The sequence below is a fragment of the Clinocottus analis genome, unplaced genomic scaffold (assembly GCF_023055335.1).
Source record: "Clinocottus analis isolate CAN_PGR_092001 unplaced genomic scaffold, fCliAna1.0.p SCAF_14, whole genome shotgun sequence".
NCBI classification, from domain to species: domain Eukaryota; kingdom Metazoa; phylum Chordata; class Actinopteri; order Perciformes; family Cottidae; genus Clinocottus; species Clinocottus analis.
The window spans coordinates 11534644-11556243 of NW_027175865.1; the positions used below are offsets into that span (position 1 = coordinate 11534644).

Consider the following 21600-nt stretch of genomic DNA (forward strand, 5'->3'; position numbering starts at 1 on the left):
TTCTTCTTTCCATGATATGGGAAAAAGGTTCATTTATGCAATTTGCCAGAACCTAGCAATAATTCCAAGCTATTTTTGCTTTCTGTTTGCACCACATGAAAGTTATCTGGCTCCGATCGCACGGCCATCACGTACCATCAGTTGTACTGTGTTCAGTGGACATCCAAACACCGGACAAACAATTGCAGACGTACCTTTCTTTATAGCCACATATCAAACAAAGCGTGGCATTTTTTCACTAACACAGACCGTCTGCAGTGCATAGAATTGCACTCTACAGCACAGAATAACAGCTCGAATAACATTGTCCAAATCTGATTAAATTTGGAAATATATTAAAACCTTTCCAAGAACAATTTCACAACATTTAAAAACAAATATCCAACATCCTAATATAACTGTCCTGCAGCACCACTTCACTGTAAACAACCACGGCTAAGGTAATAACATTGCCAGGTATTAACTAAAATATGTTCCGAACAGAGAGAACACTACAGTTTTAAAGGGGGAAAAATAATAGCGATAATAACAATAACAGTCAATTTAATAATTGGAGAGAAACTTCTATATATTTAAAGGAATTGACAAGTCTCAATAATTTCAAAACTGCATGTTTCCAAAGTAAAACACATAAAAGTATCTGACCGTGCTCCTCGCCAGCAGCCATCAGGTCCAGGTCCTGTTTCCTCCCCATGTCCGAGGTGCCACACTGTATAACTGTCCCTTGGAGATGCAGCAGCTCTCCACAAAGCGGATCCACACTGTCCACGTCAACAAGGCCTCTGTATGGAGAAACAAGAGGCCAAACTTCGGAAATATTGAAAGCTTTCTTTTCTCTCTCTTTTTTCTTCTCCTGGTCCCCCCCTATTCTATTCGCTCCTCTAAACAGAGATAACTTCTGCCTGACCCCAAAGTGACACCGTTTCCATTTTGTTTCTGATTAATCTTTCCCATTGACACTCTTTGTTAAACAACAAGGCGTGCCCCTTTTCCCAAAGAGGCGACATTTTCATATCTGTTAGACGCAGTGACCTGGGGTTCACCCCGGACTTGGACTTCAGTTTTGCAGGGTCTGTTCAGCCCTGGGGAGCCGGGGGAGCACTTAGCGTGGGTCAGCACCCCAGGACGGTTTCCAAAAAAAAAGAAGTAATGTTCAATAGACTTTAAACTATCTAGAAAATCCCACGAAAAAAGAGTGTCTTAGAATATGAGAAATATGGGATCGTGCAACTTTATCACCGCTGCAGATTGTGCAGATCTCCATCACTAAACTTCTAGTTTTTTTTATGCAGACAACTTAACAGGTAACCCTCCCGCCCCCCGCCCCACACACACACACACACACACACACACACACACACACACACACACACACGCACACACACACACACACACACACCAGAGGCAGGCCTCAATTTTTCCTCTTCAAAATGGCATTTTTCGTACACTGTTGCTGTAAGGCAGAGCTGTTATCTAACATGCTTTCTCGCACCTAACTCACTGTAGATGGCAGCTGATGTGCTTCTCGCCATATATCTGCTGTATCCATATGGCTAAGAGACCACCTGAGAGGCAATATGTCAACATAATGTCAGCGGTAAGACGACTTCACTTCAGATCTAAATGTACATTCTGCTGCCATTCTATTACATGTAGGTGCTGTATAAATATGGGCCACTATTATCCACTTACTCTGCTTTTACAGGTCATTCTACTTGTTGCTATATGGACTATTTTTTTCTTTGTTTCACCCGTGAATGGCTTTATTGAAACATATCATGAGTCAAGACTCCGGTCCTTTTAGATAAGGGTGTTGGTAATGCCTGCGTTATCCATAGTCCATGTCTGCAAGATGCTGCTAGGTATTTAAATGCGATAAAGCATCTGGACATCTCTTGAACACTGCAGCATGCACCAAATATAATAGGACAATAATCATTAAATTGTCCATTGGAGTAAAAGGAAGCAATTGGACGCTGTGTTAAAAATAGCTTGACACTATCTTAGTAATTTTCCAGTAAGTTGATTTAGATCTATTCTGCTCTTCGTGTGAATAAGACCCGCTCCAGCTCAGTGTTAAGATGTTCTTTATTTGAGGTCTAAATAATAACAGCCGGATCGCGGTGTTCCCTTTCAGAGCACACTGTGAGGTGAAGGTCTATTTAGCCAAAATACATCACACTGACAGTTTACTGTAAATTTAGATTATCAGAGAAGTGCTGTAAAGATGGTGACAGATTGCAGATGGCCATCACAAGGTCTCGTGTCTATACGGAGCCTGACGGCGGGATAAAACACCGTCTCTGCATTTAAGATGTGCCGAGGATTCGGGCCAGAACACACCTTGTGGACATATTTCCACATAGGTAAACACATTTATTTATGAGAAATATATGTATCTTGTATTCAGTGTGTCACGTTTGATCCCGTCCAGTACTTCACAGCATTGGCAACAGAACAGGCTTTTACAACATGGCTCTGGCTGCAGTTTTAATACAGCTGATGAGACAGAAACATAGTGACTTTCAAGCCCTCAGCAGCAGTTAAAGAGACGAACAAAAGCAGCTCCATCCTTTAGAAAATGCAGGGATATCTTCTTTATTCTTCCAAGTTAAGAGCTGGTCTAATTAAACGTATTGAGACAGAATATTCCAGAGAACGGCGACACTAATGTGTCAAAGAGTAAAGCGTCCGGCTGAAGTAAGTTATAGACACATTACAAATGTTAAATAAGTTGGAATGTGCACTTTAATGTAAGTTAAAGATAAGACTCGTAATGTTTTAATTAAAATATATGAAATGATGCTTTTTTATTGAAAATTATAGAATAAATCTGAGTGAAGTAATCACATTTATCGCATTGACTTTCAGGTGAACTCCCTTGCAGCGTATCGGGACATTTCTATTCTTCAGTGACGAGCTTTTTTCTTTTGAATTCAATAAACCAAATTGTGATTGAGCCAATGACCCGCCTTCTCTTCATTTCATTGAACTTTGTTTATACATTTAAACATTTTACAAAGAGAAAAGCATCTATTGTCCCGCGCAGTGTACGTGTCCACAAATGTGTTAAATTACTTCAAATGATTTGCAAAAGTTATTTCTAGAAATTTTGTTTTTTGTTTTACAATCAAAAAAATGTTTGTCAATAAACACATGGATGAACTCTATAGTACTGATATAGTCAGATTGTATTGGTATTTTTTATTCAAGGGGTACCAGATTGCAAGTTTTTCTATGCTGGTTAAAATGTAGAATGTTTATTTTTTTTTAAACAAAATCGATGATCCACTTTATTGCGTTAACAGTTGCATATAATACGTTATGTGACTCATCCAAACCCATGTTATGGCTTTTAAATTATAATATCAATATAGGTATTCGTGGTTTTTGGCTTACATTTGGGTTTGTTATCAGCCATATTGTTTTCACTTTTACGTTTCAGCGAGCTCTCACACCTAAACCAAGGTTACATGTTATTATTATTATTTAACTATTAAATACGTCCAGTGAAAATAAAATAAATATAATGATATATATTTTAAAAAATCATTTTTTTAGACTTTCTTTCTATGATTCTCAAAAACATCTGTGCCATTTCTGCTTTCTTAAAGGGCTTCTATTCAGCGGATCGGGGAGAGAGGGGCTAAATGTTTTTTAAGGGGTCCGGGGGCTCAATTTGGGGGCTGTGGGCCTTCCCATTACCCTGTGACCGGGTCGAGAGTATCAATCCTCAAAATGCAAATTTTGCCCTCGTCCCTAAACATATCAAATGCAATTTATTCAAAGGAAATTCACCAATCAACCGCCCTAATAAAACGCCAGCCACTCAATCTTGTGGCTGGGGACGGGTGGGGGGTCCCCTCCCCCGGTCCCAAACGCGAGGTCACCGCGCTTTCAGGGTTCACCTGGAGTGCACCGCGCAACATATGTAATTCAAAGCTATTCTGTCTTTTGTGTGGAGAGTCAAGATCGCTATTATAAGGCTGGCATCAAGCTCCGAGAGAACAGATGACGGAGACTTGTTCAGCGCCTAAACTTTTGACCCCAATTTTTCCTCCTCTTCTGCAGCTATCTCGCCCTCATCTGTCCCGGCCCAGTGAGATATCTGCCCCTCTCCAAACGAAAAATTGATTTGAACAAAGTGTATGTATCTCTTGCCATCACGATGATCATTTTCACAAATTTCATAATTAGTGAAGATGCCAGCATAAGACCTAAAATGCGATTGTAGCTGTATGATGTTTCCACCGAGGGAATGAAAAGATAAATCCAATAGGCTCGCACTCAAGACTAATAGGGCCGTAAAATATGCAAATCATTCATTAGCGTTATAAAGCAACCAAAGCAGCCAAAAGTCTTTGTTGGAGGCTACACGTAAAGTTAGACTCCCCCTCTCACTTCACGTCTTCTCCTCCAGTACAGGACGTTACCACGAGCTCTGTGTCCCTGGGTAAATTAATTTATACGCAGGATGCTTATAGGCAACGCCAAGCAAACGTGTCATTAACGTGAAGGCGAGTGTGCGCGTGCATGGTACCGTGGATGTGTGAGTAGTTTCCCCTCTCTATATACAGCAGGGTGACAGTGAACTTGGCCTAAAGCGAGCTCTGCTGGTGGCTCTGAGAGGATGCAGATTTATCTTGGTGCTGTGGCTGACCTCCAGATGAACCTGCAGCGTCTCTCTCACTCTGCCTGCCAGTATGCAGCACATGGGGCCCTGTCCACATTTCTCCTTTTGAAATATTGACCAGGGTTTTAATTTCATTTCCAAACAGCCACCTTCTTTGCCTTGTGTTCTTTTTCTGTGTCTGAAATCAAACTGGAAATAGTGGAAATTCCGTATTTCGTTAATATTGTGAATTATTTACATTAAAAAATATGATTTGTTAAAGGGATATTAGCAGTTTGGATTATTCTGCTAATTTGACAAATGGCAAACCTTTGGTTTTTGTCTGAGGACGAAAAGTGAACGTATAAATGTTTTTTTTTTTTGGCAGGATTTCCACTCATCTGTCCAGAAATGATTATCAAAAGTATAGGCCAGATGTTAAAATCCACTCCAACATTGGTGAAAATGGATTGATTTATCTAAGAAGATAAACACAGTTATTGATTTGAAGAAAGGTTCTGAAACAACCATTGAAGAGTCGAGACAGAAGGCCTCTGCAACCAAAACATAAAACGTGGTATTCAAATTGTGATGGCTCACAGAAATTACCTTTTTTTTACATATGTAATAAAGCTGGGTGGTTCATGACAAGTTCGTTGCTGCCAAAAACTCACAAAACTCAAATAGTTATAAAAAATGTGTTTTTAAATCCCATTTGGCCTGGAGATTTCAATTTGGAAAAGGGCACTTTAAAAATAGGCATAGGCGTAAAAAGAAAAAGGCCAACGCGTATGTACATATATATATATATATATATATATATATATATATATATATATATATATATATATATATATATATATATATATATATATATATATATATATTTCCTATTACCAGTCCATGTGTGTCCGCTGCTGGCTGGTTCCGCCCTGGCACTGGTCGGACAAGAGGTCACCACAAAGCGAGAGTGACTTTTAAGAGGTCATCTGAACTTTTCAACCCCAAACACAACGCGACGTGGCTGACACAAAACGGAATTCCTTTTCCAACGTCTCCCCGCTGCTGTTTGTTCGCATGTTGTGTTTACTTGACACGGTTTACAGCCCTAAAGCCAGAACGGTGCCAACATGTGGAGCGCAGCCGTCAGCAACACAACAACTGCAACTTTCTTTTTCCAGGGATGAACAGAGAACTTGCCAAAGTCATCAGCACACATTCAGAATCCAATCACCCCAAGCTGTAAATCTGTAAATCTGTAGGCCTGCATTAGCAGCTAACTTTATCAAGGAAATCTCCACACATCCTTTGGAAACTTTCTGGTCCACCGTCTGTGAATTCTCCAATGCAATAAAACGACAACAACTAGAAGTTTGTGGGGGTGGAAATGGACACAGAGATAATTATCCAACATGTAAAAATGGATTATGAGTTACACCACAGATGGAGGGAAACAAGTTACACGGGGAAGGAAGCAATTAAATAGCCATGAGCCGGACCCAACCCTGCGCAACATCTGCCGAGACCAGTATTCAGCACAGCACAACTGACAAATTAGCGTAATGGACTAATAGGGACAGATAGAGGGAGCAAACACAATAATAAGGCTGTTTAACACAGGCTGGTTGTTCTCGGGCTACCGGATAGTCTGCAGAAACTTACCCAGAGACGCGGTCCTCGTCCTGGAAAGCGTCCGGTCCATACTGAGGCAGACTGAGCAATAGTGACGGTCTGCACCGGTCAAGTAACACTTACAGCCTGCAAAGAGAGAGTCAGACGAAGCCTCGCCGTCAGTGCGATTATATGTTATGTGCAATATACTGTCAACTCCCCAAAACCATAAAACTTACTTTAATGGCTACCACGTGACCGTTTATGGCCAGTGAGCCTATCTGGCCGCGCTCCGGATGATTTTTACGATCTAATTCATAGACAAAACCCCCCATTCATTAGGCACCCAAATGTCAGAGAGCCAGAATCGGCCCTAATAAAGTTTAAAGCTTGAAAACTCGAGCTGTTTCTTCGGGAATAGCCCAAGAGGCTGTGCGCAAGGGGACGCCCGGCCACTGGAGCCGGTTAGTGGCCAAGGACCCCCAAAGCTCCACAAGGTGAGTCAAACATGCAGCTTTCATTCAAGGGGACCTGTTGAATCAAATGATTGTACTTGAGGAAACTTTGACCATTTCTGCCAGGTAATTCAGGATCACTTAGATATTTTAGACTAAACAGCAAGTTCTGACCTTCCTCTTCCACGACGCACTCGTGGCTATAAAGTCCAAACGAATCTTGACCATTTTTTTTTACAAAAACGTTCACGCAATGTAATGTTGCCGTTCCAGTAGAAAGTTTATTATAATGGCCATTATCATCATCATCATTTTCATCATCAATGCTATTATTAATATTATAGTATATTCATGACTTCCAGTCTTTGAAAAACATTTACAAAAAAGCTATTGTCACGATGGAGTTATACAAATAGGCGATGGGCTTTACTGTGGAGAGCCTCCACATAAAAACAGCTAAAAACAAAGACAGAACACTTTTTTACTAAGATGTCGGGCCCAGGTGAACAAGTCAAACAGCAGCAAAATAAAAAACAATAAAACAAAGAGGCAAGGCACGGCTACTGTACACAAGACTGAATCGGCACCTCTGTCCATTCATGTGTTCACAACGCACACAATAACCACACAAGGCGTACACACTCTGCTGGCTCTACTTTTGGAAGCAAGTTATCTGACAAGTTGTTACAATACATCAAACAAATAAATACATACATATACAGTACATACATGAAAACGAAGGCAAAACACAAAGGCAGCTCAACCTCAACCCTCTATTTGTTAGGCTGGTATTGTTCTGAGTGCATCACACAACTTTTACTGGATTTATTTGCGGTATAGGTAGCATTTCAAGCTTTGACGTTTTTTTTGTTTTTTTCGTCTGAACAAGAAATAATTTAAACAAACATTTATTTCGTTTCTTTTTCAACTAACTCTAGACATAACTGTACATAATGCATTTTTTTTTATCACATAAGCATTTACCATGGAAGAAATAAAAAAGTAAATGTTATTAAGGAATATAATGGGGCGGTTGTTGGACATACATGGGACTTAAGTGGAGTGTCCCATGTTCCGCACAAAGCCCGTTCACAAGTCTCTGCGCTTTTTGAAATAGTAGGAGGAGTAAGTTGATATGACAATCTTTGTTTTATTTTCATAGTGCTCGCTATCAGGGGTCGAGGAGGGGATATCAAGGCCTGTAGCCTCCCCCGCCTGCAGCCGCCATGTTCATGCTCTTCAGCTTGTTGTCCTTCTTCCACTTCATCCTGCGGTTCTGAAACCAGATTTTGATCTGTCTCTCCGAGAGGCAGAGGGCATGGGCGATCTCGATCCTCCGCCTGCGGGTCAGGTACCGGTTGAAGTGGAACTCCTTCTCCAGCTCCAGGGTCTGGTAGCGGGTGTATGCAGTCCTGGCTCTCTTCCCCTCTGGTCCTGACAAATCTAAAAAAGGGGGGGACATATTAGGCGAGTGGGTGTTAAAACAAAACACTCCAGAAACTTATTTTAAACTCATTTCTTGCCATTTTTGCTTATTTCATATGAGCTTATTTTTTCTATAAAAATGGCTTAAAAGTTGACTACGTGTACGCTTAATAGGTCCCAAAAGGATTGAATTCTACCAGTAGCAATGTTAGATACACACCTTTTCAACTGCACTTTTCAAAAGCAATACACTGTAACAAGGATGTGACATGTGGGCTATTTAACCTTAAAAATGCAATAGCCTTCAACAAATCTGGATATCTAAACTATATTTTAACTAACTGTAAGCATATATATTGTTTGATACAATGATCCGTACCTGGTCTATATTGGCATTACTGAAAAGCAGAATTACACCAAACAGGTGAGAGGACATGGCGCATATGGCGCTTTTCGTCCCTTTGGAAAGTAAAAACATTTTGTGTCCAAATTGTCTAATTTTGCCTGTTTTGCTTCTACTCAAAACGTCTGAATAAGATCTAAACATGATCACACCTTTACCAAAGAAGACCGCGCCTGGTATCTATAAAGTCAATACAAGATCATTAAAAATTCAAATAGTTTACCATGATTTATGTGTAGTTTCCTCATCCATGGATATATCTGAGGCTGTGCTGAGTCCGTGGCATTTTGAGGAGTTGTCGGTGCGCTTCCCGCAGGCTTCTCCTCCTCGAGGGGCGAAGCTTTGGACACACAGTCCCGGCTGAGCAGCAGCGCGCCTCCGTTGGAGTTCGAGCACGGGGTCGTGAGAGAGTTTTTCACAGCTCGGTGTTGAGATTGAGTCTCGCTGACCGGGGACGAGGAGGTGGCGACCGAGGAGCACGGCAGCGGGTCAGGTGGTGGCGAAAGAGACGACGTCCCGGTGCTGTTGGCGGACTGCGCGTACCTGACCGGCTCCACCGAGGGTGTCGTCGCCGCTGAGTGGCTCGGGGAGTAGCCCTGCGTCCGCTCGTCGCCCACAAAGTGTCCGGTACCGGTCCGTCCGACCGTTAGGTCCATCCCGTTGTAGCCATAGCCATACCTGCTGGAATGCACGGCGGTTGAGTCTCTGTATTGCTCGTTTCCCGTATTATGGTCTCCATAATTATGTAACTGGAAGTCCGCGCCATTGGGATAGCGACCGCAGAATGAGTTCACAAAATAGGAGCTCATTTGTTGACAATTCCACCGTTTTGCTCGTTGTAGGTATTTGTTGTTGTTTTTATTGTTTAAGAAGTAAAATAGCAAAAACCTGTGTGCTTGATTTGTGGCTCTTATGGTTTAGCGCGTCCTATAGCACCCTTGCACAATTTATGATGAATTATGGAAATGAGTGGGACATGGACTTGATTCTCTCTTACGTAGGCACCCAAATATGGGGTACGGCGGAGTATCACGTGCTTTTGTTGACCAGTCGTAAATCCTGCTTGGTGACCTCCAGAGGTAGACTCGTGCACGGAGGAAATACTGGGTGGGATGTGGAGGGGGCGCGCCTCCAAGCGCTCGTGGCGAGAGCAAACTCTGAGCCACGGCGTGGGTGTTTTGGATTGTCGTGGTGCGCCATCATCTGGCTCAGCTGCGCCACTGCCTGTCTGCGGCGGTTTGTGAGGCGTGGGCTCCACATGGGGTCATTCAGAGGTTAACGACCATTGCGGCAAAAACCAACGGGCTCCTCAACAATACAACAAGTGACATGCTGAGAGTGCAATCTCCGCGAAGATAGTGTACAGAAATAATTTGATCCGAATGTGTTATGCATGTTATGATGGGCAATGAGTGCAAATAGTGTGTGCAGTTAATATAATAAAAGTCCATTGAAAACAGGGCTGCGTTTTTTCTCACTTTTTCGTATAACCATAAAACAAACGAACAGCCGCTAATGTGGGAAAAGACTAATGAATAAATGTACTGGGGAAAAATAAAAGCAAATATAACATTTTTAATACAGAGAGTGCCGTTCAAGGACACTCCTTTGTGTGTTGTATGCCATGTGAAGAATAAACAACTTGTAATAGGCTGTATATGAACACACGTAAAACCACGTTACTGTTTATTTGGGGTTTGTGAACGATTCGGAACAATACGGCTTTTGGTGTTATTATGACATACTACATGTAACCCGACTTTATTACGATGTCGTTTAAAGGCGAATTATAGACTTGTAAAGAGTCAACATCTTATCAAATTCTATTTTTAGTAAATGCACGTTTGGGCTCGACGCAAGATCTAGAAGATCATACAACTTGTTTTCTAAAAGGAGCTATAGCGTACAATATTATACAGTTTCTCTGCAATGGAAAGAAACAAAATAAATGGCGTTTTAAATTCATTTAAAAGGGAATTATTCGAAACGATTAGTGTATAAAATGCAGCCAACATATTTAAACTATCAAATATCTAAAAAAAAAAATAATTAAAAAAGCCACAAAGTTTGTTATTGGCATTTTTTTATTTGTACTGTAAACTATTCGTATATTTGACATTACGAATTGATAGTGGTTATGCATTTCAGTTCATTCACTTACAATCACAAACAAATTCAAATATACACGTCAGACCGTTTCTATAGTATGTTTTAAAGCAATTGTCTATAATCAGTAGATGTTGATGTATCACACACATGCATAACAGACGATTGATTATCAAAATTTAAAAAAAATAGATTCACATTTTTAGTTTTTGGTAAAACGTTACCAATGTTAAAAATAAATCAATACAATCTGACGGTCTCTCCAGCTATCAATGTAACTCTTAAGGTAACCATTGCACTTCAATCGTACTATTGTCTATATGTTTGAGCATGAATACAACAACAGGAGACCCGCACAGAGCCCGACAGACGCGAAGCCTAAATAGAGGCATGGCGCCTCGTCCGCCGCTTCCCGTTTGGTTTTCTCCTTGTGGAATTTTTATGGTACCTTCGTCTCTCGAAGGCAGTGACTTGTCCTTTACTTCCCCCCCAAATGCTATTTACCCCGAGCAGCCTCACCCAGCACAAGCCCAATCATGTGTTACTGAGAAAAACAGTGAGATAAAGGTTCTTAATTCTGGTCCAGGTATGTGCTGTGCGCTGACAGACCCCCAGAAGGCACGACGTGAATACCGGGCTCACGCATCCAGTGGACCCACACGCACACACACACACACACACACACACACACACACACACACACACACACACACACACACACACACACCAAGAGAAGAACTATGCAGTGTGTGTTGGCTCAACAGTCATGCTCCAACAGCTGATTTATGACTGGCCAATAGCAACAAAGTTCCCACGAAAATTATTTCACTGAGTCAAGCCAGGGCCACACCCAGGAACTAAATTAGGACCAAAAGAAAAGAGATGAAAAGAGGGAGCTCGCTGGTGTCAAACAATGTCGCGCTGGCAGCGAGGGGACTGCTGCAGGAGCACAGGAGGGCAGTGCACTCTGCAGGCACCTCACACACTTGCACTCTGGGTACACAAATACAATACTATATTATGATGATGTGTCTGCCTTATTCTCATTACGTGCGTTTGGAGCACGACTAAATCTAGCAATGCACATTCAGCATAGAAACGACGTTTTAAGGAATACGATGAACAATTCTTAACCTAATTTCAAAAGAAAAACATGTTTCCCAACGGAAACACGTGGATGTCGGGAGCAACAGCAGTCAGCAGATATGACTTCACGTCACAGTGACTCAATGTATATTTTTGCAAAGATAAATCGGAACGAAACAAATGTCATCACAAGCCAATAAAACATACGTATCTGATGCAGCTAACTTCACGTTTGCACTATTTGTATCTTGCAAAAATGTTTCATATTTTGCATTTCGATCTTCAGAACCTGGTTGCTTGATTCACTGCCAATTGTTTAGCAAATTACTGCAGTGTCTCCATTCAGTAGGCGCGCTAAGTGCACGTTAAGGGTCACCGTGATGTGCAAACAGCGAGCGCAAATGACCTTTTCTAAAACTTTAGAAATATTTTAAATGTCTAAAGTCTATTAGCGGCGACATTCCTGTCTTAATTAAAGGTCATTTAAACGGTTAATTACTTTGTTCACTTTAATGTGTCCTGTAGATCGTTTCAGCATAGAGTCAGGGAATGCTTGGCACACGTATAAAAACATCTTAAAAGCCGTGTGCATGGACACAAGTAGAAATAGAGGTCGACTGTCCAGCCTGCAGACACATTCGGAGAAAAAAACAGGCCCGACTGCAACCGCTGTCCCCCCAGTGTCGCCACAGGAGGGCGGTAAAGAGCACATCCTTTGGCCAACATCCACTCAGTGAATTGAGCAGCAGAAAGCCCATTCCCATTCAAATCCAACAACAAACAATGTCTCGAGAGCATGACCCAACAGGAATCTCAAAGCATCAGTATTTGTTCTATCTCTGTCTGATGTATCGTAGCACATGCCGTTCATAATTCAATAGACTTTAACGGTAAACCAGTTCAATTGGATTTAAACCTCTCGATATTTTTAACAGCGAAAAAGCGAATTGCAATATTTAAAAAAAAGCATATATTAATATGTGCTTATGTCGTTTGTCATTGCACATTGTTCAAAGAGCAAACACAGTGACGTTGCAGTTGTCTTACCTTGTGAAGGCGTCTTCTTGCAAACAGGGGAGGAGAGGGGGTTTGCAGGTGCAGACGGGCAGTGACAGATGAAAGTATATAGTTGCGTCCCAGGACGGAAACCGGGTCTCCCGCGTGTCAGTGACGCACCGGGGCTCCTTCCACTCATCTTGCCTAAACGTGCCAGGAAACCGACAGCAGGGAACCCAAACGATCCAGTCATGTTCCAAAAGGAAAGGTCCTTCGCGGCGAGCCTGTCTGACCGAGAGAAAACTCCACAAAAGGTGTAAAAACGTGGGAGGTCGCTGATGAAAACAGCCGCGTGGAAGCCCGAGACCGTTAAATGGAAGGCTGCTCTATTCCGCAATTGGAAATTTTATATAAAAAAAGTTCATGTTCACGGCTCCCTGCCACGTGACAAGCTGTGAGCCAATTGGAAGGAGAGCCGGGTCGTTAAGTTGTATTGCTATGTTGTAAATTTTCATAAACAACAACGGATTTATGACCCAGCGCTGGAGGGAGAGATGGGGAGAAAAGGGGAGGGGAGAGACAGAGAAGGAAGGGGGCAGGTCACCGGCAGGCGCCATCTTACCGAGGACAGAGGGAATGCAGAGTTCAACAGTAATTTCCCTTCATCTGCAGCCTGCCCCATCTCGCGTCCTCATAGTTCACATTCCCCAACTTAAGTGTTTACCTAACACTCATAACATGACGGCAACATGTTTCCTTACATGCAACCTAATATTGGCCTCACCCAACAGCACTAAGTGGAGTCTGTGAGCAACATGTTATTGACTCTGATATTAGAGCTGTGATTATCTTTGTAGTTACATTAAATTATACAAACAAATAGACAAGTAAGAGCTATTTTATTCAATTGTATTTTTATTTACATGTTGGAGACATTCCCAGAGGTTATTTATATGTGTTCACATGTTTATACTTTACATTTAAAACGTGGTTACTTAACCTAAATATATCACAGTATTTGTCCATATTAGATTACAATAGCCTACTAATTTTACACCGAGAAAAAATGATAACGTTTTACTAAAATGTAATGCTGTTAAAATAAATATGCATGCGTTTATTGCTGGCATTAATAACAAGCATTTTGAGCCTACGTTTTTCCTCCTTCTAAATAGAAAAGGCAAGAGCATTTCACAGTACACGGACATTTATGTATAATGTTTTTTTTCTGTTTGTAGCTAAATAAGTTGACGAGGTAGGTTGCATCATCCGAAACAAAACATGTCTGTTCATCCTGGGATGTAAAGAGGGGTAAATAAGTAGCGAAAACATGCATATACATATTATAAGTTCACGCAGTCGTATTAAAACATATACACTAACTGAAATCAAACGAAGCATCTAGTATATGTTATATATTTAACAAAATATTCACTTTTAATTAGCCTAAGGCACATTTTAGCAGAATGGTGCATTTTTTAATTTGATAAAATACAACCATCTGTGGAGAAAAATCTCTATAATAGGTAGAATAGATTAATTTACAGTCAATTTCAACATACAGTTGAATTCCTTCCCTCGTGTCAGCATTTAGCATGTCAATATTAGGTAGTTTTTTTGTTAAGGAATGTTGGCTCAGTAGTACGATCAGGTTAAATGTCACGACGTATTGCATATATAAAAATATATATAGTTTGGATAGGTAGTTAATATTGCTCTTGGTTGCAGAGCCTTTGAGTGTGTGTTGGGTTTACATATGAAATACAGTATAATGTTAATTGCGTATTGCGTGATTTCCTTCAGTTGTCATTCAATTAATCAGCCTACAAAGCTCCTAGTGCATGAATGGTGAGAAACATCTGAGATAAAAATAAAAAAAATCCCTAAACCCTACTAAACAGTGTTTCCATTATTAAATGCTTTGTCCGTGTCTTTCGTTACTTTGCAGCTGGTTCTGACTCCAGCTCGGAGCTCCGGGTGTCTCCTCCATCCTCGTGCTCTGTGGCCTCTGACACCACCTGGATCTCAGCGTCCTTTCCCCCGGGGGTCGCCGTCGATTCCTCCTTGTGGTCTTTTTTCCACTTCATCCTGCGGTTCTGAAACCATATTTTGATCTGTCTCTCGGTGAGGCAGAGGGCATGGGCGATCTCGATCCTCCTCCTGCGGGTCAGGTACCGGTTGAAGTGGAACTCCTTCTCCAGCTCCAGGGTCTGGTAGCGGGAGTAGGTCTGCCGGCCACGCTTTCGATTTGGATCTGTGGAAGATAACATGAGCTACAGCCATTCTTTGTTTTTGCATTCATGAAAAGTGATACAGCATAAATCATTAATTTTATGACGTTGAAATGTACACTGACAATAAAATGATAACATAATGCTGACTGCTTTTAATGTATTTGTGATTGCGCAATTGATTCTGGCTCGTGTTTCACTCCTGTCGACACACACGCCTCACAGTCATATCAGAACATGGTGATTTTTTTTTTCTAAGGTTCTCTATTTATAGCAGTCCTGCCGGGGTGTTTGGCCAATGCCTCCTTTGATACTTTCCAATGAAAAAGCCAGTGATGCTCTGCGCACCAAAGGAGCCATGCGTAATGAGAGTACAGCCCCAACCAACACCTTCTCCCTCAAAATTGTAACATTTGCCTTTGTTTCAAATTGCTTGCATTCTAAATCTACTTGACTGCTTTATGTCGCCGACAATGCTGGTGCATATTGATCCAGCAATGTGTACGAACGAGTTTCAGAAAAAAAAATGCCAGAGCCTCTGCAGTGCAGACCCAATTAGAAAGGAGCTGCAGAGTGCAAGAGAACTGATTTACACAACAGACAGGTCTCTTTTTACAACCACAAAGGGGAGAAGAGGCTATAAGAGTAATAGGAGTGCAGAGAAAACCCCCAGCGGCAAGGTCTCTGCGCACTGAACACACAGAAGCGCTGGCCAAATGAATTTATGGCTGCAGAACTCATTAGTTGCGCAATAAAAGTTTTACGATTCTTTCCATGCAACACCAATGGCTTTACGAAATTAATTGAACCACTAACAGGCAATGTAAGTTCCCAAATGTTTCGTAAAAGCATTGACCTGAGGGCTTCGGAATAGCACATACGAGACGGTTTCATACCTGATGCTCTCATCCAGGGATACATCCGGTATTGTTTGTCCGGCGGCAAGGTGAGGGGTCCCGGCTCCGGATGGCAGCAGCTGTCGGTGAACAGTCGGCTCTGGTCAAACAGGCTGCAGTGCAGTGTGTGCGCGTCCTGCCCCTGGCCATAGCCCGAGGTAAACACGGGGCGGCTCTGGTACACGGCATTATTGACGCTGTAAACTCCAGACAGAGATGGTGAAAACGCAATGGCCGCAGCAGTCCGAGCCGAGGCATAGTCCTCTCCACTGGGTCCAATACCGCAAGACGCCCGCTCCACGTTTGGGAAGAGAGAACTACCCGCCGTATATTTGCTAAGAAGACCATCCACATAATAAGAACTCATATTTTTTCTCTCTGATTTGTTGGCCCAGAATCCTCAGTGTCGTTTTTACGAGGTAGCGTGATATATGACAGCAATACACCCTAGATTTACACCAAACCCCATTTTTACTCTGGACCAAAGAACTCGCCCACGTGACTCGGGCCTGACCACTGTCGCCCAATCAGAGAGCAGACATGGATATCATTATGGCGCAGGACTGCAGAGTGGGATTAACACTTCACACACGATTACATACACACTTATAAACACACAGGAGAGAAAGTCTCACAATCCCAGTGAATTTAGGTTATGTAAGGTCATGTTTTTTTTTTATAATATAGCTACTAGCATTACAAGTAACATCGATACAAACAATCTAATCAAACAAGAATAAGCTATATTTATATGTTTGTATACCTTCATATACAGTAAACCTATACTTATTATTTAAACATCTACTCATACTCATAAACTATCATGTAAAGTTCATCATGGGATAAAATAGCTCTCATAAATGTAAAATAAATTCTGACAGAATGTAATTTAAAAACAATACGTAAGCGTGATATATAAAGAATATACGGATCAGATAAAACTATATTTTGAGTAAAAGTTACCTATCAGTATCAAGAGCGAACAATCCAAGATGGAGATACTGTTTATTTTCTAGTTAGTTGGATCATGATAGCTTTGCATTTGTGCACTGACACTGGGTGTTGGAGGTGAGAATATGTCACAATCATTGGTATTGTAAATCTAAAATTATATTAATGCGCAATCCATACACTAAATGTGATTTGCTGCCATCATATTGTTACATAAATGGTCCAAACAAGCAACAATAAACTAAGTTAAGCATGCCTAAACACTCAAAGATAAAATAACACAAGGTCATGATTACACTGGAATAAATACACAAACACTACAAGAAATAACATAAACAATAATCATAATAATATAACGATAATAATATAATGACGATACTACCACTATAATAATATTATTAATATACCCTAAACTCGTTGCAATATTTTTTAACATGTATAAATACTAATAATTGGCAGCTTATTATGTTCTGTGTGTTAACTTAAATCGAAAATCCCGCAGGGGAATATATATAATACATAATATATATTTTAGTTAGGGAAATTAAACACAAAGTAATACATTCAATGAAGAAACTGTTCATATTTAATGATACTCCTATTAATCTTGCCATCAGTTAATTGACTAATTTACAAATGAGTTGCGTATAAAGCTGTGGTCTATAAAAACATCCTAAAAAGAAGAAAGCAAACATGAAACAGAGCGACTTTCTGAAGGCAGAAGCTAATCCAGCTGTCACGGCGTGCCGACTGTTTTATTCTTCCCTGCTGACCGCAGGCTGGAGAAGCAGCTTCTGCCCTGAGACTGAAAAAGGTGTGAAATTATTTTTGCAGGACTCTTAAAAAATGTTACTAGAGTTTGTTCCCCAGTGCAGGTTCATTGAGGAGTGTTAAAAATGGAAGGGTGATGTTGCAGAACAGTGTCGCCCCCCTCTGGTGACTGGTGAGTACTGCAGGGAGGAGAGACAGCAGCGCGCAGGCGTGTTCTCTTTCTGCTGCTATCTGGTATCTACTGCAAGACAAATAAATGACGTTCAAAATGTATTTTTTAGTTGTTTGTTTTGGAGCAAATCGATGATGTTTTTTTTAACAGATATGTTTAGATGTATTTAGAAAAAGCAACATCTATAGACCAACCACTGCGTTTGAAGCTAGCTGCTGCATGGCTTTATTGCTCCTTCTCATATATAAGGATGGGCCCAGCAAAGGAGCAGAGGGCGGAAGGTTCCCAGGTAGAAACAAAGGATCGCTCCAAATGACCGTGAGTCCTGCGCGTCCCCGTCGGGGAAAGTCCAATAAAGCTGATCATTTCCGCTCGGCCTTTTGTCCAGGGCGCAGCCTCACAGAAAGAGAAGAAAAAACAAATGGGTGCCATTCTGGAAACGGCCTAATTGTGTCTGGACGGCCATAAAGCCATTACAACTGGAATGCCAGACAGTATAGCAGACCAGGCGTTTTTATTGCACTGTCTCTGGACGAGTCTTTGAAGTTTGGGTCCATCTGCGTCCCCTAACGCGTCACAACATCACTCCAACGTGGACTAAAGTCCGACTTACCCTCTAATTACCACAATCCGTGTATGTGAAGTCATTAATAGGAACCAAATAACCTGTATCAGACAGAGCCGTGACGTGGCTGCTCTGCAGCTATATCGTGTGTTGGATTTGCGTGATTCTTGAATTTTCTGTGCCCTTGTGCCACGTTTTTCCCACAACATGCAAAGACTTGAAGCAGCCTTACAAATGCAGAGGTCATATTTTAAAACAAAAGTTATTTTCGAAAACCTTCGGGGGAGAACATTTGAGGTCACGTTGCGCTTGATTACAAATGACAAATTCCTCGGGCTGTGATAATTCTAGATACTCAGTTCTTGTTTATTAATGGCGCTAATGACGGAGTGGCCTCGTCATATCCGAAGTGAACATCAACACATCAGCTGCATTATTTTGGGCTTCAGCTGTTGAAGCCCTCGATGTCTTTTTTTGTTTTGTGTCCTCTCGCCTCGCAGCGCTTTGCACCCCATAAAAGGTTATAGCGGTAATTGTCTTTTATGGCTGCATACAGCTAACAACATCCTCTGCCAAGACGCAGCTCTGTCCCCTATCCAAAACACACACCCAGATATTCATGGTGTGTGTGTGTGTGTGTGTGTGTGTGTGTGTGTGTGTGTGTGTGTGTGTGTGTGTGTGTGTGTGTGTGTGTGTGTGTGTGTGTGTGCCTTTCCTTATTACAAATTGTAATGCCTGAGGATATCTAAACATGGAAATTGTTGTTCATTTGCACAAATTTTGTATTTACAATTGTTAAATAATATAAAATATTGTGTATGTTTTCTTTACGTATTCTCGTGGTGTGTGTATCTTGAGATCTCGTTGACTGTAACCTTCATATTTTTTTATTGTAAACAAAGCAGCATAAGATACTTCTTTTATGGAGCGATAATTCGCGAATTGAGAGTTTATAAGAATATAAATATCATCTGTAATAAGAATGTGCATGCATTCACAAACAGGCCTATAATTTGTTTTATTTAATAAATAAAGTACAAATTACATTTGTCAACCAAAAAGTCAGACGGTCAGCAGACCGTGAGGTATTCAATAAGTAGCCTACAGTGTTTATTTTTCCCTCTCTCTCTAACAAACATTATGTACTTTGATAACGTTACTCCCTGAAATTCATAGTTCAGCATCTAATGCAAGCAAATCTATTAATCCGCAATTGAAAAAAATATTATTATTGTAGGTAGTTGAAAGACATAGGTAGTCAATCGTGTCGTGTGATATAGCTTCTGTTACATCTTTTAATTTAGTGTTTCAGCATTTTCAAGAGGTTTATGAGGTTTATGAACCTACTTCAAAATGCCATCAGTCTGTTTTCTATACGGGTCCAATGTTAGATTCAAACTCATGGTCATCAGTCACAGTTCTAAGCAATAAAGGGGAAACAACAGCGAAATTAATACATTTGACAAACTATACGCTCAGGGCACTCTGATATTGACAACAAATAACTACAAACAAGAGCACACACAGCTAGAAACACCCATACACAAACAAGCACAGGGACCAGGCCAACTAATACACTTAAACGAGGTATTAATAAAATCAACATGAGAAAAGAACAAATACAAAACGAGTGTGCACCGTTAAAATTGTGCAATATAAAGGTAGTCGCATCAAACTGAAACCCAACATGCTTTTTTTTTACAAGACGAATAAGCCTAATAGCTTCTGTTATACAGAACAATAAGACAATGAGTTTAAAAACAAGGTCCAGCAGGGTTAAGAGCTTCCACACACAAAGCTCGCTAAATATCTATATACGGTTCAGTCAATCTCTTTCGGGGCGCCTTCTTTATTAAACTTCTTCATCTTCATCCTGCGGTTCTGGAACCAGATTTTAACCTGTCTCTCGGTGAGGTTTAACAGCCTCGCCACCTCGTACCTACGGTCCCTGGTCAGGTAGGTGTTAAAGAGGAACTCTTTCTCCAGCTCCAGGATCTGGTGCTTGGTGTACGGACAGCGCTTTTTTCTCGTGGCACTCGCGTGGAGCCAGTTGGCCACTGGGTTATCTGGAAAGAGTGGGGTGCGACATTGGTGTGAGGGGCCGGTGTGGAGGGACCAAATGCAAAAAAAAATAAACATCACTCATAATTTGGTTCAGACCAAAACAAAAACAAAAATACAAAAATCCCTCTGATCAGAAGAAAATGGCTACACGTGTGTAACCAAAGCTATCCAAATAAAAGCTACCCGTATTTCTCCTAGCTCACGTTCACTTTAAGATGCACAAGGTTATCTAATATAGCAATGGGAGCCGGGCCATTAACAGTCCCCATAAGGAAATGGCACGCTCAGAATGGCATCTGTTCTGACGCGCACCCCCATCACGCACCCCAGTCCTCACCGCTTTATGCGGTGTAAATAGACTATAAACATTGAGGGGTCGGCAGCGACTTACTTGGATCATAGCCCGGTTTGTCTTCACTTTCCCCGCTCGTGTCCCCTCCTTGGCCGGACAGTGCGTCCTTTTCTACCGGTGATGCCGTCGCTACGGTCCCGTTGGCGTAATCAGAGAGCAGCAGCGCCGTGTGGGAGCCGGGCAGCGCGCCGTCAACTCGCGTCCCTAGACCCTCCGGTTTGATTCCGTAGTGATGGGTCGTCGGTAATCCGGCCATGGGCAGGGAGCCGGACATAGGCTCCAGCAGCCATGACTGATAGCGGCCATCTGTATCGGCACCGACCGGGCCTTGAGGATGCCCATAATGGTGATACACAGAAGAAACGCTGCCTGGGAACTGAGCCGGGACGTGACTCCACGATGGCCCGAATACCGAAGGTTTGGACGGGAAGGTGCAGGTTCCGAGCTCGCTGTGGTCGCTAATGGAGGCAGGCTGCCTGGAGTGCTGCAGCCCAGGACCGGAGGAGTATCTCGGGACAGAGAGCTCCTCGCTGTCGGGCATGATCAAGGAATCGACGTAGTAACTCAATGTTCCGGATGTCGACATGGCAGAAAAAAATAGACGTTCACATGTACACAGTCATACAACAGATTCATGCAAAAAGTAAAACGCGCGCACACACCACACACACATACACACGCAGTAAACCCAGCCTCACAAAATAACAATGTGGAGAAATCAAGTAGCAACTTGGCCCCACTGAGAACTACAGTGCGCGAGTAATGGGGAGCCAGGCTGCCATGCCATTGGCTAGCAGACACACGTGATCATAAAGGCTGAACAATAAAGGATAAATCAATCCCTTTGGTCATTAAATACTCACCCGTTTTCCTATAACAATCTTTAGTATTAAAGGTAGGAATT

General features: G+C 41.8%; 3 protein-coding genes across 3 annotated transcripts; all 3 read right to left on the reverse strand.

Annotated features, from left to right (window-relative positions):
* Window positions 1-6954: 6954 nt before the first annotated feature.
* Window positions 6955-9452, reverse strand: hoxa5a (homeobox A5a). Its single transcript, XM_068575634.1, has 2 exons — window positions 8730-9452; window positions 6955-8121 (listed from the first exon to the last, which is right to left on the reverse strand). Exons 1-2 carry the CDS (start codon window positions 9313-9315, stop codon window positions 7871-7873), a joined length of 837 nt encoding a protein of 278 aa, XP_068431735.1. The 5' UTR covers window positions 9316-9452; the 3' UTR covers window positions 6955-7870.
* Window positions 9453-13660: 4208 nt separating this feature from the next.
* LOC137784748 (homeobox protein Hox-A7-like) lies at window positions 13661-16188 on the reverse strand. Its single transcript, XM_068575641.1, has 2 exons — window positions 15822-16188; window positions 13661-14948 (listed from the first exon to the last, which is right to left on the reverse strand). The coding sequence occupies exons 1-2, from the start codon at window positions 16186-16188 to the stop codon at window positions 14632-14634; spliced, it is 684 nt and encodes a 227-aa protein (XP_068431742.1). The 3' UTR covers window positions 13661-14631.
* A 3085-nt stretch (window positions 16189-19273) lies between these two features.
* Window positions 19274-21382, reverse strand: hoxa9a (homeobox A9a). Its single transcript, XM_068575653.1, has 2 exons — window positions 20736-21382; window positions 19274-20346 (listed from the first exon to the last, which is right to left on the reverse strand). The coding sequence occupies exons 1-2, from the start codon at window positions 21280-21282 to the stop codon at window positions 20102-20104; spliced, it is 792 nt and encodes a 263-aa protein (XP_068431754.1). The 5' UTR covers window positions 21283-21382; the 3' UTR covers window positions 19274-20101.
* Window positions 21383-21600: the final 218 nt, after the last annotated feature.